The 14,909-nt window shown below is 49.4% G+C and overlaps 2 protein-coding genes across 10 annotated transcripts in view; both read left to right on the forward strand.

Annotated features, from left to right (window-relative positions):
• Nucleotides 1-160: 160 nt before the first annotated feature.
• On the forward strand, nucleotides 161-7,451 carry LOC102234909 (poly [ADP-ribose] polymerase 12-like). Its single transcript, XM_023350323.1, has 8 exons — nucleotides 161-555; nucleotides 1,323-1,479; nucleotides 4,223-4,514; nucleotides 5,155-5,247; nucleotides 5,834-5,960; nucleotides 6,026-6,194; nucleotides 6,267-6,384; nucleotides 6,881-7,451. Exons 1-8 carry the CDS (start codon nucleotides 239-241, stop codon nucleotides 6,997-6,999), a joined length of 1,392 nt encoding a protein of 463 aa, XP_023206091.1. The 5' UTR covers nucleotides 161-238; the 3' UTR covers nucleotides 7,000-7,451.
• Nucleotides 7,452-8,268: 817 nt separating this feature from the next.
• Nucleotides 8,269-14,909, forward strand: part of LOC102231807 (filamin-C) — a 40,729-nt gene continuing 34,088 nt past the window's right edge. For all 9 annotated transcript variants that reach the window (XM_023350305.1, XM_023350306.1, XM_023350312.1 and 6 more), the window contains exons 1-4: nucleotides 8,269-8,694; nucleotides 13,744-13,992; nucleotides 14,088-14,185; nucleotides 14,501-14,651. In XM_023350305.1, the coding sequence (XP_023206073.1) occupies nucleotides 8,322-8,694; nucleotides 13,744-13,992; nucleotides 14,088-14,185; nucleotides 14,501-14,651 (871 nt within the window). In that variant the 5' untranslated portion in view covers nucleotides 8,269-8,321. The remainder of the gene's footprint in view (nucleotides 8,695-13,743; nucleotides 13,993-14,087; nucleotides 14,186-14,500; nucleotides 14,652-14,909) is intronic.

Here is a 14,909-nt window from a genome sequence, read left to right on the forward strand (position 1 = left end):
TCATCAGTACTTCTGATTGGTTAGCATTCAGCCAATGAACTCGTCCTCCAGATGTTCCTGACAACTTCCAGCAGCTGTTCAGCCAGACCAGAACAATGAAGGCAGGAGAACCTCTGGCCCCGCCCCCATCATCTGACCCCTCCCCCAGATTCTGGCCCCTCCCCCCGTCCTCTGTCCTCCCGGCGCTCAGTGCCTCTGTCCGGGCGGCAGCAGCAGCTCCAGCAGCGGCAGCAGCAGGATGTCCTCCATCAGCTCGGTGATCCTGCAGGCCACCAGCTGCCTGTGTGAGCGCAGGGGCTGCATGCAGCTGCAGCAGCTGCAGCAGGAGCTGCAGCAGCGTTGCAGGATGACAAATGAAGATTTCATCTACATCATCCACAACTGTCCGCAGCGCTTCCTGCTGGTCCCGGACGGGGAGTCCTACTCGGTGGTCGGTCGCACCTCCCTGCGGCTCTGCGGGGCCTACAGCCGGGGGGAGCGGTGCGGGGGAAGCTGCCAGCAGCTGCATCTCTGCCGGTTCTACGTTTTCGGGAACTGCAGGTTCGGGAAGGGCAGGTGAGCCGCGCACACAGGAACTAGAACCCGAACCGCTGCGGGACTATTTCCCTCCGCCGCGGACTTATACACACTCAGTTGTCTCTCACGAAGTGAAGCGAAAGTTCAGGAATTAAACCTGAGAAAAGGCGAAAAGTTTATTTGTTGTGATCGAGAGAAAGTTTTCTTCCTGGTTCTTCCCATCGGAGGTTCTGGTTCCGATGTTTCTTTCCCAGTTTATGGGTCAAAAACCAGGAATTCATTCCGGGATTCCCAGCAGGAGTCCATCTCGAACCCGACCTGATACTTCAGCCCCGAATATTAAGCAGAACCAAATAAAAACAATATCAACTTTTCCCGACGTCACAGAGTGACGTCAGAAACCGAGAGCCTTCAAGTGAGTTTTAGTTTGTAGAGAAACGAAACCTGAAGGCACACTTCCGGTCTGGGCTGAGATCACAGCGGTTCCAACAGAACCAGGACCAGAACCAGTAAACATGAAGTTGGTTCAGTTTGTAGCTCTGGTCTGGTTCTGTTTTCACAAACCGAACCGGAGAAACCGAATTTCTTACAAAGTCACTGAGGAAAGTGACGTGATTATTTGTCTTTGCTTTATTTAAGTTGTACAAACATGTCTGAAATAAAAAATAAAGTTTATTAAATGCTTCATCATCATTTAATTTAATCATTAATTCAAGGTATAGAACTAATTTATTCTTAAATAGTTATTGTGTGATCTTCTGAGTCTCCAGGTGTTTCCAGGTCTTATCCATGTCTTTTCCCAACAGGAAGTTGTGCAAGCTGTCCCATGACGTCAGCTCGCAGCACAACGCCGGGCTGCTGAGGGAATGCACGCTGCACCAGCTGCAGGAGGACGAGCTGTTCCTGCTGCTGCTGCAGAACGACCCGCAGCTGCTGCCTGAGGTAACCTCCACACCTGCTCAGGTAGCTCACACAGGCCAGAGGCGCGGATATGGGGCAATATTCCTGCCATAATCCAAGAGCACACATTTTCAGTCTGAAAGCAGGATTTCATGCTTTTTGTTCTCAAAACTTCTCCTGGCGCTCACACTTAGTCTCTGCTCGGACTCTTTCCTTTGTGTCTTGTCTCTATGCTGCTGTAACTGCAAAGTAATTTCCCTGCTGGGATGAATAAAGTACTTCTATTCTATTCTATTCTATTCTATTGCTTTTGAAAGCTTTTAGCTGAAGGTTGATCCGCTTTCTGAACGCTAATCCTGGCCAGATGTTCTCTAGCTCCCTCCTCAGGCGGTTCACATTGGGACGTCAATTTCCAACCAAACACTCCTGTAAATAAAAGCCTTGTGACCAACTGATACAAAAAAGTGGTAATTCATGCTATTAAACTAGGCACACTATCCTGTATTAAAATGTTAAGTCATATTCAATATTTTATTAAATGTTTTCTTCAATAGCTTCCAAATTGTTGCCCCATTAACTCAAAATCAGTGAAATGATCCTACTAGTCTATATAGATGAAACACACTCATCTTTAGTACATTTTGACCCCTTTTTTATTTTTTTAACTAATTTTATATTTTAAAAATATTTAAAAAAATGTTCATAAATGTATTACCTCAGATGATCATCACATGCTGAACCATCTATCAATCAATTCAAAAACACTTCAAAAATAACTTTCCTGTAAATGTAGCTATGATAGCTGTGTGAATAAGGTTACAGCAAAATAAATCTTGAAAATCTGTTTAGTATTTAGCGAGTTATGATCGATTACATGATACTTCAGTTCTCCTGTCAAACATGTAAGGCTGAGTGGAGCGGTGGAAAACATGGAGCTGTTTCAGGAGGGAAACCAGAAATGTGTTAGTGGTTCTTCAGACCAAACACATCAGAGTGTCTTCATTTCCTCAGAACTGCTTTGTTAAAGATGCTGTTGAGTTTTCATGCTGCTCTGCAGCTGGCAGCACCAGTCCTGACCACTAGGTGGCAGTAACGTTTTCACACAACTTTAAAGATGGCTGAACTTTTCAAGAGCACCTGGCTGCAGACGCCGTCAGCAGAGGAACTCCTCTGGACGTTTAGATGTGTCTGGGATGATTTTAATCTGGTGGATTCGGAGGATTGAGAACTCTCTACAGGCCTCAGACTTTGACCTGTGGGGTATGAGCGCCATCTGGTGGTGATTGTTCTCTTGTACTTCAGTAGAAACTAATGGTTTCTGAAGAAATTTCACTTTCCATCTAAAAGGTTCCTTCAATTCAAAACATGATTAGAAGAAACAAGGTTATAAGTTATAGTCACAAAACAAAATAAAAGGGTCCTTAAGGTCACTAATTTCCTGTCTTATTTTGAAAAGCTCTGACTTGTGTTGTCTGTTCTGTTTCCATCGTCGTTCGCCTCATTTTGTCTCAGGACGTCTCAGAGAGCGTTGTTCAGATTATCGTCCAAACTGTTCTAACGGGAGCAAAATGCAGATTCCTCCGAGTAAAACCCATAAAATCCAACCAGTTTGGAGATGCTGGTTATCCTGGACAGACTCCGGATCCGGATCCGACGCCCGGGGTTTGGCGTGTTTTCGTTCCGCCAATGATTCAGAGTGTTCATGTCTGTGGTTTGGCTTACTGGAACCAGTTGGACCAGTTGAGCTCCTGCCCTGTACAGCCTGGATGGAAGATGAAGATCTGAGGAAGAGGAAGCTGGAGGCTTAATGTTAAAGTTTAATACTGAAAGCAAAATGGAGAGAAAGCAAGATGAGAAGAAAAACGAAAAATAAATGAACTAAATAAAAAAACTAAGAATGTCTCACCAAGGAATCCACAGCAGGTAAAGTAAAACTCTTCTGTTCACCTTCTATGTTAACATCACTGCTGTCTAACTGAAACAGTTCATCTGAACTGAACTGAACTGAACTGAGCTGAACTGAACTGAGCTGAACTGAAGATGGTTTGGATCAGGAACAGGTTCATGTGGAGCTTTTATGTCGTGTGTAACTAAAAAGCAGATATAACCCAGTCCTGTTTGGACTCGGTGTCTCTTCCATCAGAACCACCAGAACCATCATCCAGAGTCTAACTGGGTCACAGGAAGCTGGACGTTCCCAGGCCCAGTTATGCTCCCAGTTTGTCCATAATCCCAGTTTAACTTTGAGGATTTTTCCAGATTTTGCTGAGCTCGGCGTGATGATGGTTCTGACCTGGTGGAATCATCAGAACCAGTTTCTCCATCCAGTTGTAGATGTTTCCGTCTCCCACTGCTTCAGGACTTCCTGGTTTCTGACCAATCAGGGAGCAGAGAGACACGCCCCTCTCACCGGCTGGTTCTGGAGGAACTGGACCTGAAGGTTCTGAGTTTGTCTAATGTTTCCCACTCTGGGTCATTTTGAGGCTCATGGTGCGGTTGGAAGGAATCACCATAGCAACCAGTTTCTCATGTCAGCCATCTTGGCTGCCTCCTTTAGGCGTTGGCTTTCTCAGGAACAGGAAGAAGGCAGCAGGTGCCTTTCAGAGTAAAGGCTGGTGTAGCAACATGTGGCTGAGGATGATGTGCAGCAGTTTCCTCTGATGAAGGCTTGACCTGTACCTGTTGTCTTCCTCCTCCTCCTCCTCCTCCTCCTCCTCCTCCTCCTCCTCCTCCTCCTCCTCCTCCTCCTCCTCCTCCTCCTCCTCCTCCTCCTCCTCCTCCTCCTCCTCCTCCTCCTCCTCCTCAGGTGTGCGTTCATTACAACAAAGGCTCGGCTCCTCACGGCGGCTGCAGGTTCCAGGACTCCTGCTCCAAGCTGCACCTGTGCCAGCACTTCCTGCAGGGCGTCTGCCGGTTCGGGCCGCGGTGCAGGCGGCAGCACGCCGTGGACCAGCGCAGCCAGAGCGTCCTGGAGCAGAGGGGGCTGAGCCGCCAGCTCATCAGAGATCTGCCCGTCATCTACAGGAACGCCCAGCACCTGAACACCACCGCCACATCAGCTGCTGCTGCATCACCTGCTGCATCACCTGCTGCAGACGGTGAGCTGAAACACCCTCCTCCGGCACGATGCTGCTCTCACACGTCGCTGTTCCTGGGTTTGTGACGTTACGCAGTCAGAAATTAACAGCAGTAATTTGGTTTAATTAGCCTGTTGGAAGAGAAAAATCATATTTTCACCATCTGATTCATTCATCTATAAATGTCAGTTTCAAACTGAATATTTAAGAATGAATCACATGGTGAAAATATTACTGAAAAAAATGAACTGATTTTTTTTCTCTGAATGATTAAATAACCCAGATTACTGCTGTTAATGTTTTCCAAACGGCGCCTCCTAGTGGACCAAACTCAGCCTGATTGAACATCAGATGTTCAGCAGAGATCAAAGTCTGTAGTTTCACCAAAGCCCAGAACATGAACAGAGCTGTTCATCATGAACTATCGCCACAGGCTTTTTGTTCTGTATGGAAAATAATCATTTTAAAAAATTTAATCTAACTCTAACTTAGAAAAGTTCATAAATATACAAGAAAGACTAAATTAATCCCATAAAATGTGAGAAAAAATTGCTTAGAAATCAACACAAATTGAAATGATCAAAATCTAGTATAAGGTGTGTAAAGGGGATTTTAGCGCCTCCTGCTGTTCAGGTGATGAAATGTTCTGTTTGTGTGTCAGACCCAGATTCTGATCGGTTCTGTAAAGCGGCCCAGACGGACGAGACGGAGGAGATCTGTCTGCATTTCATCAGGAACAGCTGCAGGTTCCGGGGTGAGTTCCTCCACATGCAGCTGCTTCAGCTGTTTGGTTTAACAGCAGCACTGCGGCTCAAAGGAAAACTCTCCAAAAAATCATTGGCTGCCCTCTCCCCTCACTGGAGGACCTGCACAGCGACCGCTGTCTAAGAAAAGCACAACACATCACAAAGGACACTTCTCACCCCGGACCTTCTCTGTTCACACTGCTGCCTTCAGGCAGAAGATACAGAGCAACCAGAACCAGAACCAACCGTCTCAGAGACAGTTTCTACCCGACAGCAATAACTAAACTAAATGCAATCAAAAACAACCATTAATCATCATAAATGATGGATGTGAGAATGTGGCTGTTCTTATTTATTAGTTGTTTTTTTTTTTGTTTGTTTTTTTTACCAGTTATTTGTTATTTCTTACATTGTGTGTGAATTGTGAGACAGTTATTTTTTGTTTTTAAGCATATGGACTGACTGATGGCACCTTTTAAATGTCGTTGTTCTTGTGACAATGACAATAAAGATTTATCTTATCTTATCTTCTCTGCTGTGGTGACCAGCAGGTGGCAGCAGAGCGCCTGTCTCAGAGTCCATGTTTCTGTGCAGACAGCTGCCGCCAGGTCCACTTCCACCTGCCCTATAAGTGGGAAGTCTATGATGGCCGGTGCTGGTCGGACCTGGAGAACATTGAGGAGATTGAACGGGATTACTGCGACCCGGCTAAGACTCACAGGTGAGGCTCACCTGAGGTCTGCTCCCGGGTCGCCGAGTCGCCTCTCAACGCCTCTTGTTCTGCAGCTCGGACTATCAGCGGGTGGATTTTGTCACCATGACGATGGAGTCCATGCCCGTCCGCCGTCTGTCCACCGTCTCCTGGGTGAGGAGGCCGCCCCACTACAGCCTGACCACCCAGTGGCTGTGGTACTGCCGGGCGGAGCGGGGCGGCTGGCTGGAGTACGGGCAGCCGGTGAGTCGGCCCGACGTTCTGGACCGTCTCGGCCGGTCTTCAGGTTATAACGACATGTCCTGGTTCCGTCAGGATGAGAAGCAGCGGTCCACTTCAGTAGCGTCTAGAACCGTGGAAGAGGCCTTCGTCTCTGGTGAAAGCGAAGTCCAGGTGGTGAAAGGCCAGAGGGTCTACGTCGTCTCCTTCAGAGGTACCGCCGGCTGTCCATCACTTGGTCCGGACTCTTCATCGGGTCTGGACCACTGAGTCTGGACCAGGGAGCCCAGACCACAGTCTGGACAGTGAGACTGTGGTTTGGACTCTCATCCCAGTTAATGAAGGGAATGTGTGCACAGGTTGGTGGCTCTAAGGCCCGACCCAAAGTCCAGAAGAGCTTCAACACAATCAGGTGTTTTATTAATGACTTGTCCTGATGCACAGGAGTTTGTGTGAAACCAGAGAAAATCTAAGTTCTGTTGGACCTGTAGAGGTTCTGATAAACACATCAGAGATATGAAGGGAACCTTAAAGCCATGGTGGGGTTTTGGGGCCGATTCTGCTCTGACCTGGTCTTCAGCAGGTTGACCTGATCGTTGCTCAGACGTTCAGACAGTGAGAGTGTCGTCAGCATATGGCCGTACCGTGGTCTGTAGAAGTTCTGATGGTTCCTGTCCTCTCTGGACTGAACCTGTCCCTCTGTCCTGCAGACATGTACCAGAGGAACCCCAAGCACCACACCAAGCGGAGCGTGCGCCGCCGTCCTCGCTTCGTCTCCAAGGCCGAGGTGGACAAGCTGGCGGCTGACCTGAGGAAATGTTCTGGATGAGTTCTGATGGACCTGGTCTGGACTCTCTGACATCACACCAGTAAAAAGGAACTTTCCGTTTCTGGTTTCCAGCATCAGAACTTTTTGCAAATCTGGATTTTCCTGGTCCAGAAGAATCAGACCAGAACCTTTTTATGTTTTATTTCACCAGAACCGATCAGGTTGCCAAGAGCAAACCTGCTGTCGCACGTTGCGTTGCTTCATGTTGCGTTGCTTCATGTTGCGTTGCTTCATGTTGCGTTGCCTCATGTTGCGTTAATTGAAGCACTTTGTAAATCAATGTGCGCTGCTCAGACTTCCTGTTATTTTCCTGGTTTCTGATTTTTATTTGTTGTTTTTTTACTGTATTTTATTTTGATAGTTTATGTTCTTGCTGTTTGCACTTCCTGTCATTGTTTCCTGTGACTTCCTGTGATTTCAGATCAATTGTAATAAATTCAATGAAACTTTGAGTTTTCTGTCATGTTCTGGTGGTTAGACCCGGTTTGACCCAGTTCTGTGGTTCTGAGTGAGGAAGGTCCGGTTCAGAACCTCCTCTGCGGCCCCTGCAGGCAGGAAGCTCACCGAGGGTCCGGACCGGTTCTGACCCAGGAAGGTTCTCACCTGACCGGTCCGGTTGTGGGTGTGTCCACACCTCTGTCCTGATCCAGGTTGTAGTTCTCCAGGTGGTCCAGCAGGAGGCTCTACTGCTCCACCCACTGGTTCTACTGGTTCTAGAGGCTCAACAAGTTTAAATTAATCAGCTTAATTTATAAATTAGTTCCCTGTCTCTGAAGACAACCTGTGGACATGTCTCTGTCCTCTGATTGGTCCCCTCGGTGTCTCTGTCCTCTGATTGGTCCCCTCTCTCCTCTTTACGAGCTGCAGACTCTAAAAATACGCGGGGCGTCAGCTGGACGGGAGTCCCGGGTTCGGATCGTGTTGGGGGTGGGGCAGGTCCCGCCCCCCGGGTTGCCGCGGACCAATCAGCTGCTGCCTGATGGTGAGGTCATGGTGAGGGGTGCAGAGGGGTCATTCCTGGGGGTCCAGCGGAGTGACGCGGAGCTCCCTACTCCTGCGGGTCAGTCCGAACCGAGTCCATTCCGTCCGAACCGAACCGCTGCCCCGCACTCGGCGCCTTTTCCTCCGGACCGAGCCGAACTTTTCCCGGACCTTCCCCGCGGACCGAACCCAGCTGTCGGACTCTGATCCTGGCTCTGTCCCCGCCGCCGCGCTTCTCCTCCTCCTCCTCCTCCTCCTCCTCCTCCTCCTCCTCCTCCTCCTCCTCCTCCTCCTCCTCCTCGGTTCCGACCCGGTCCGAGCCCGTGTGACACCCGCGCAGCATGATGAAGAACAGCGGCTTCCTGGAGCCGCAGCAGCTCTTCTTCCTCAGCCCCGCAGAACCCGCAGAGGAGGAGGAGGAGATGCCGGCCACCGAGAAGGACCTGGCGGAGGACGCGCCGTGGAAGAAGATCCAGCAGAACACCTTCACCAGGTGGTGCAACGAGCACCTGAAGGGGCTCAACCGGCGGATCGCGGACCTGCAGAGGGACCTGAGCGACGGGCTGAAGCTCATCGGGCTGCTGGAGGTGCTGAGCCAGAAGAAGATGTACCGGAAGTACCACCTGCGACCCAACTTCCGGCAGATGAAGCTGGAGAACGTGTCCGTGGCGCTGGAGTTCCTGGAGCGGGAGCACATCAAGCTGGTGTCCATTGGTGAGAGAACGGCCCGGTTCTGGAGGTCCGGACAAAGGCTGCTGGGGGCAGGGTGTTGGAAGGTTCTGGATTTATCCAGAGGTCACCAGAACCTTCCTCCAGTTCCTTGGTTCTCCGGGTTTTTGGATCACCTGGAAGAACCTGAGCAGGTCATAGGGTCTGGGAGGTTCTGGATCCTCACAGAACTTCCAGAAGGTTCCAGTTGATTTAAAACCTCTGAAACTTTCAACAGCAGAAACGAAGAAAACGAAGGGTTCAGGGGTCTCAAAGTCCAGGCCTCCAGTCGCTGTCCTGCAGGCTTTAGATGAGCCACAGAACAAAACCCTGGAATGAAACGGCTCCATCACCTCCTCCTGGTGTGGATCGGTTCTCCAGAACCTTAATGACCTGATTATTCTGTTCAGGTGAAGCAGCAGAGGCTCATCTAAAGGCTCCAGGACTGGAGTTTGACACCTGTTCTAGATGTTCTAGATCTGCTTGGTGTTCCTCAGGGTCGTAGATGTCTGAGATTCTCCAACTGGATCCTGGACCCATTGGAGAACTGGTCCAGGCTGTTGGACCAGTTTTGGTTCTGGTTCTCTAGATGTTCTGTCTCTGAGGAAGTGAACGTGTTTCAGGAGACTCTAGGAGAGGTTCTGGTTCTGGTTCTGGAGGAGAACTTCTCCGTTCCTCTGGAAGTCAAACTGCAGATGTTCTGCTGACTCAGGACCAGAGGAGGGGCCTGCAGCTGCTGGGAGCCTCTAGTTTGGCCCCGTTGGGCCCCCGGGCGGCCCTGGAGCTGATTGATGCAGGACAGCTGAGCTCTGCTGCTGAAAATAGGCATCGGCAGGGCCGCTCTCAGCTGCTGGGGGCCCGGGGCCCCATGCACCCTCTGGCCCCCAGGGATTAGCAGCAGAGTCAGTTTGATAAAGTGCCAGAATCAGAAACAGGAGGTTTTGTGTCTCTGGGATTAAAATTGTAACATTTTTGCTTTTATTAGTTTATTTAGATCTTTCATTATTTCACGGCTTCTGGATCATTTCTGGATTTTCTTTTAAATATACATAAAAAAAATCTATTTTAATTTAGGTCCTAAATTTGTTGGGATGGTTGAATCATGTAAATCATGTCTTTATCTGGATTGCTTTGGTTTCTGGAGTTTCCTGTTGCTTTATGCTTTTTCTTCACTTTGTTTCTACATTTTTATTTTTAACATTGTTTTGCTTTTCCCCTTATTTTTCAAAAAGCTTCTATATTTTGATATCTGGATTTTTCCAGGCAAGTATTTTACTCTGGTTTCTACTGGTTTCCAGTACAGTTCAAATAAGATGAAACTAACTTACAGCTGGTTTCAAGTCAATAACTTGTTCATATTTTATTTCACTTGAAACATGAAAAAAAAAGTATAACAGATTAATCTGCTAGTGGAACCAGAGAGAAATTGACTTACAACAACCTCCTGCTGAAAAGTTTAGTTTTTTTTTTATTTCCAGTGGCCTGAGGTGTTTTTACAGTGTACATAATGGAAAGTTTCAGCCTTTTCCAGATTCTGGTCCTGCTGGTCGGGTCCAGACTGTCTGCTGCTCTGTTTCTTCTACATTCTCTCTGGGTTTCTTGCTGTTTCAGTAAACTTCATGTTTCTCTCTTTAATCCATCGTCTGGATGGTGTTTTTGGAAAGACGTTTCAGAACATCTTTCCAGTTCCTGAGGTTCCCTTCAGAACTTTTCGGGTTTCTGCTTCAGGATGTTCTGATTCCTCTCTGGGTCTCATTTTTCTGGACTTTGTCAGAACTGCCAAGGCTTACTTCTCTGTGTTCTGCTGGTTTGGCGGCTTCCGTTTGGTTCCCATCCGGCCTCCTGCCGGGTTCTGGAGCCGCTCTGCTCTCCAGAACCCGGTCAGGGTTCCCTGCCTGCAGAGCCATTCTTGTATTTTCTAATTCTGTCGGTTCGTGTTTGTCTGTCAGAGTAATGGCTGCCATGTGTTGCAGCAGTCAGAGCTCAGGAATGTCCATCTGAAGCCAGGACCCCCCCCCCCCCACACACACACACACACACTCACACTCACACACACGCTGCTTATTTTGGATCTGTGACTCACTGGGACTTCCTGTGAAGCTGACCAAGAACTGAGAACTGATCAGAGAGTTCTGTTGGTTCTGTTGGACCTGAGAAGCGGGTCCACATGGACTCTGGTCCACAGAGACATTAACGCTCTGTTAGCTTATCAGCTATGTGTCAGACTCTGGGAGGAAGCTGGAGTTCCTGTAGAGATGCTCAGGTGGAACATGGAGACTGCAGGCGGGACGGGTTCTGGTCCGGGCGGGCTGAGGCCCAGTCCGGCCAATTCCCCTTCCAGAGTCCAGCCAATCAGCTGCAGCAGCTTGTTAAGGTTCTGTTGCTCAGCAGTCAGAGTCTAAATTTCAAAACATTTTGATCATTTCATTAAATCCCACATTTCCTTTTCTTCTGGATTTTCTACTTTATTATTTCTATTTTCCTCTGTAGTTTTTAACAGCAGAATAATTCCTGTTGCTGCTCTGCTCTTAGTTTTCTCTTCATTTCGTTTTTTCATTTGAGTCGATTTAAATCACATTTCCATCAGAGGGACCCGGTACCAGGTCCGGGACCCGGTTCCGGCTCTTCTGATCTGCTGCAGCTGCTGCACTTCCTGTTGGCTCCAAGATGGCCGACAGCAGCAGCTGCCTGAGAAACTGAGTCAAAACCGGGTCGCTGGTTCTGTTGGTCCCGGGAGCTGCTGAACACATGCAGGACAGAACCAGCAGATGGACAGGTGTCAGACAGGTGACCGTAACCATGGCAACCACAGATCACATGTCGCCATGTAGCTTTGGGGTTGTTCCCAAGGTTGTCTCCATGGTAACCATGTCGGGGCGAGGAACCTAAAGACCCGGTTGGTTTTTGGATCTGCTGGGAGATTTAGTGCCTGATGGTTCAGAACCGAGAACTGTTCATTCAGAGCACTTTGAACAGAGTCAGGAACCAGTTCCTGGCCAGGGTTAGGTTCTGGTCCGGACCGGTTCTGCTAGCAGCAGCAGCTGGTCTTCCTCATGATGAAGATCTGCTGACTGTCACGCCGAGGCCAGCAGACAGAGCGCCAATTCAGGCTGTGGCCACGCCCACTCTGCTGCTTAGCTCTGCTCTGATTGGCTGCTTTGGTTCTGAGGAATGTTGCTGAAGGGTTTGGGTTCCAGACCGGAGGAAGAACCCGGTCTGGAACCGGGTCAGATGTCCCAGGTCTGTCCGGTCCGGTTCCAGCTGGAACCTGAAGCTCAGCACCGACCATGAAGTCTGAACGCCGCTCCTCCCTGGGCCTGTTGGGGGGCTGGCGGGGTCATGGGGGTCACGGTGAGGTCGGGCCCCCCTGTTCCTCTGCAGTGTGCTTGTTTGGTAACCGTTGGCGACCAGCGGCTAGTGACATAACGGATCAAACGGCTCGTTGTTCAGTTCAGGAAGAGCCTGGAGACACAGCAGAGTCCGCTCCGGGTTTTCCTGCTTCCTGCCGACAGGAAGGCCTGGTTGGAGCGGTTCTGACCCAGAAACGGTGTGGCGGCAGCAGGAAACGTGCGGCCTCCTGCTTCCTGCTGACAGCAGATCTCTGGAGCCTCTGATGGAAAACATGGCTGGAAACGGAGAATCCTGAGCCGCTGATAGTAGAGAGTATCCGCCATGACGGAGCTCCGCCCACAGCCGGAGACAAACATGGAGTCTGGAGGGCTTCTGATGTTTCCACTGGGTTCTACTGGTTCTACTGGTCTCCAGTCTGCTATATAAGTGATCATTGCTCCGTCTCCTGCAGCGAAGGCATCAGATCATTTAAGTCACTGCAGGTTTCCAGAGACCAGACTGGTGTTATATACTGGAACCACTGGGAAGCAACTGGAAATTGGTTTCCTGCTGTCAGACTCAGCAGAACCTGCTGAGTCTGACAGTGTGACCTCATCATGACCTCACTGTGCCCTCTGCAGACGGCGTCCCCCAGATCCCTCCCTGTGTGGTTCCTATTAACGTGACTCATTCCTGGCCCAGCCATGACTTCACCGCTGCTGCTGGATCAAACTTTTCCACTCAGTGACAGAAAATTGAAAGTCTGGTTGATGTGCAGCAGGAAGTGGGTCAATGATGTCAGAGGAGCGATCTCGTCCCACAGACGGTTTCCTGACATCAGAATCCTTCCAGCAGCTCGTTAACTCGTCTCACATGTTCCTGGAAAACTCCCTGAGATCAGCAGCCGGAACATTCTCTGCCGTCACGTCGACGTTTGGGATCCAACGTCGACTTCATAAAAACTCATGATCTTCATGATCAACTGCTTTAATTTCCTCAGTGCCTTTGATTCTTGTTGCTATTGTGACGTTGTGAGGGATTTACCCCCTCAACAGGTGTTGTTGTTTTTTGTGCTTCCTGTATTGTTGCTTTATTTAATATTTTGTTTTGATCATCCTCTCTTTCCTTTGAGGTCATGTGTTGCCATGGAGGCGCGCCCATGAGCAGTGTTGCCTAGGACCTGGTGTTTCCAATTTACCTTACTGGGAAGGTCCATTGTTTGAGAAGGAGGAGAGATGTTTGTTTTAGTTTTTGTTTGGTCCCAGCTTATTTTTGTTTTTGTTAAATTGTTAGTTGTAATTCTGTAAATATTTGTTCAGGAATATTGTTTAGCACAAATGTTTCTTTCGTTTACCTGGAAATGTAATTGTTGTCTCCGCCCCTTAATTAGTCCTGGCCATGCTTTAAAAGCCAGGTGGTTTGAATCAGGTGTGGCTCCCTCGTGTTTGGAATGTTTGTCAGTTTGAAAATGGTCGTGTAATGTGCAAAGAACTGATAAAGAAAAGATTTAGAGCTCTATAATGGCTGGACTTTGTCTGATTTTGGATCACAAACCAATAGACGTTAAATAAAAATAGATGGAAAAATAACAGAAAAAGGACGAAAGGTTTGGAAACTGGACGTTCCTGCTGACTGACGTCTCTTCCTGCCCTTCTCTGTCCGTCTCTGCCCCCCCTGTCCCTCTCTGCCCCACCCATATCCTCCTACGTTCCTTCTGTCCCCCAGACTCCAAAGCCATCGTGGACGGGAACCTGAAGCTGATCCTGGGTCTGATCTGGACGCTCATCCTGCACTACTCCATCTCCATGCCGACCTGGGAGGACGAGGACGATGAGGACGCCAGGAAGCTGACGCCCAAGCAGCGGCTGCTGGGCTGGATCCAGAACAAGGTGCCCCAGCTGCCCATCACCAACTTCCACCGGGATTGGAGGGACGGCAAGGCACTGGGAGCGCTGGTGGACAACTGTGCTCCTGGTAGGGACCCAGACCAGTTCAAAAGCTACTGGGACCAGTTGGGACCGGTTAGGACTGAGCTGATTCATCTGAAATGTTTCCTCTGCCACCTCCAGGTCTGTGTCCAGACTGGGAGAGCTGGGATCCCAGTCAGCCGGTGGAAAACGCTAGGGAGGCCATGCAGCAGGCCGACGATTGGTTGGGAGTCCCACAGGTAACGTTACGCCGCCTTCTGATTGGCTGGAAAGCAGGAAGTTCTGCAGGTGTTCCTGACCGGTCCAGATAAATGTCCCATCATGAGATCCAGTCTGCCCTCCATTGATCCAGTTTAAATCCCAGATTAAAGCCAAAACCGCCTGTAGTCCATGGAGCTGCTGGAGTTCCTGGCTGTACTGGTTATATTGGTCACACTGGCTGATCTGGTCAGACTGGTTGGTTGATTTGGTTGCTCTGGTTGTACTGGTCAGACTGGTCCTCCTCTGGGCCTCCAGTCAGACCCTCAGGTGTTCTCGTGGTTCTGCCCGTCCAGGTGATCGCTCCAGAGGAGATCGTTGACCCCAACGTGGACGAGCACTCCGTCATGACCTACCTGTCCCAGTTCCCCAAGGCCAAGCTGAAGCCCGGCGCGCCGCTCAGGGCCAAGACGCTGCACCCCAAGAGGGCCAAAGCTTACGGTCCAGGTAGGCAACGCCGACCAGAACCAGGAGAAACGGTTTGATCCGCTTCAGGTTGTGGCTGGTTTCCTGTTCATGGTGGAGGTTTTGTGCTGTGGTGCTGTTCTGCCCCGACCTCCCAGACACAAGCAGAGCCTCCAGGCCCAGAAATGAATAAATAGAGACACGTTGAGCTAAAAGAAACTTTTTATATGAAGAAACTGAAGTTGGAATGAAAACGTAATCTTTCGTCTCTCATCAGGTGAATCAGTTCCTGGTGAAGCT

The sequence above is a fragment of the Xiphophorus maculatus genome, chromosome 17, assembly GCF_002775205.1.
Source record: "Xiphophorus maculatus strain JP 163 A chromosome 17, X_maculatus-5.0-male, whole genome shotgun sequence".
Lineage (NCBI taxonomy): Eukaryota > Metazoa > Chordata > Actinopteri > Cyprinodontiformes > Poeciliidae > Xiphophorus > Xiphophorus maculatus.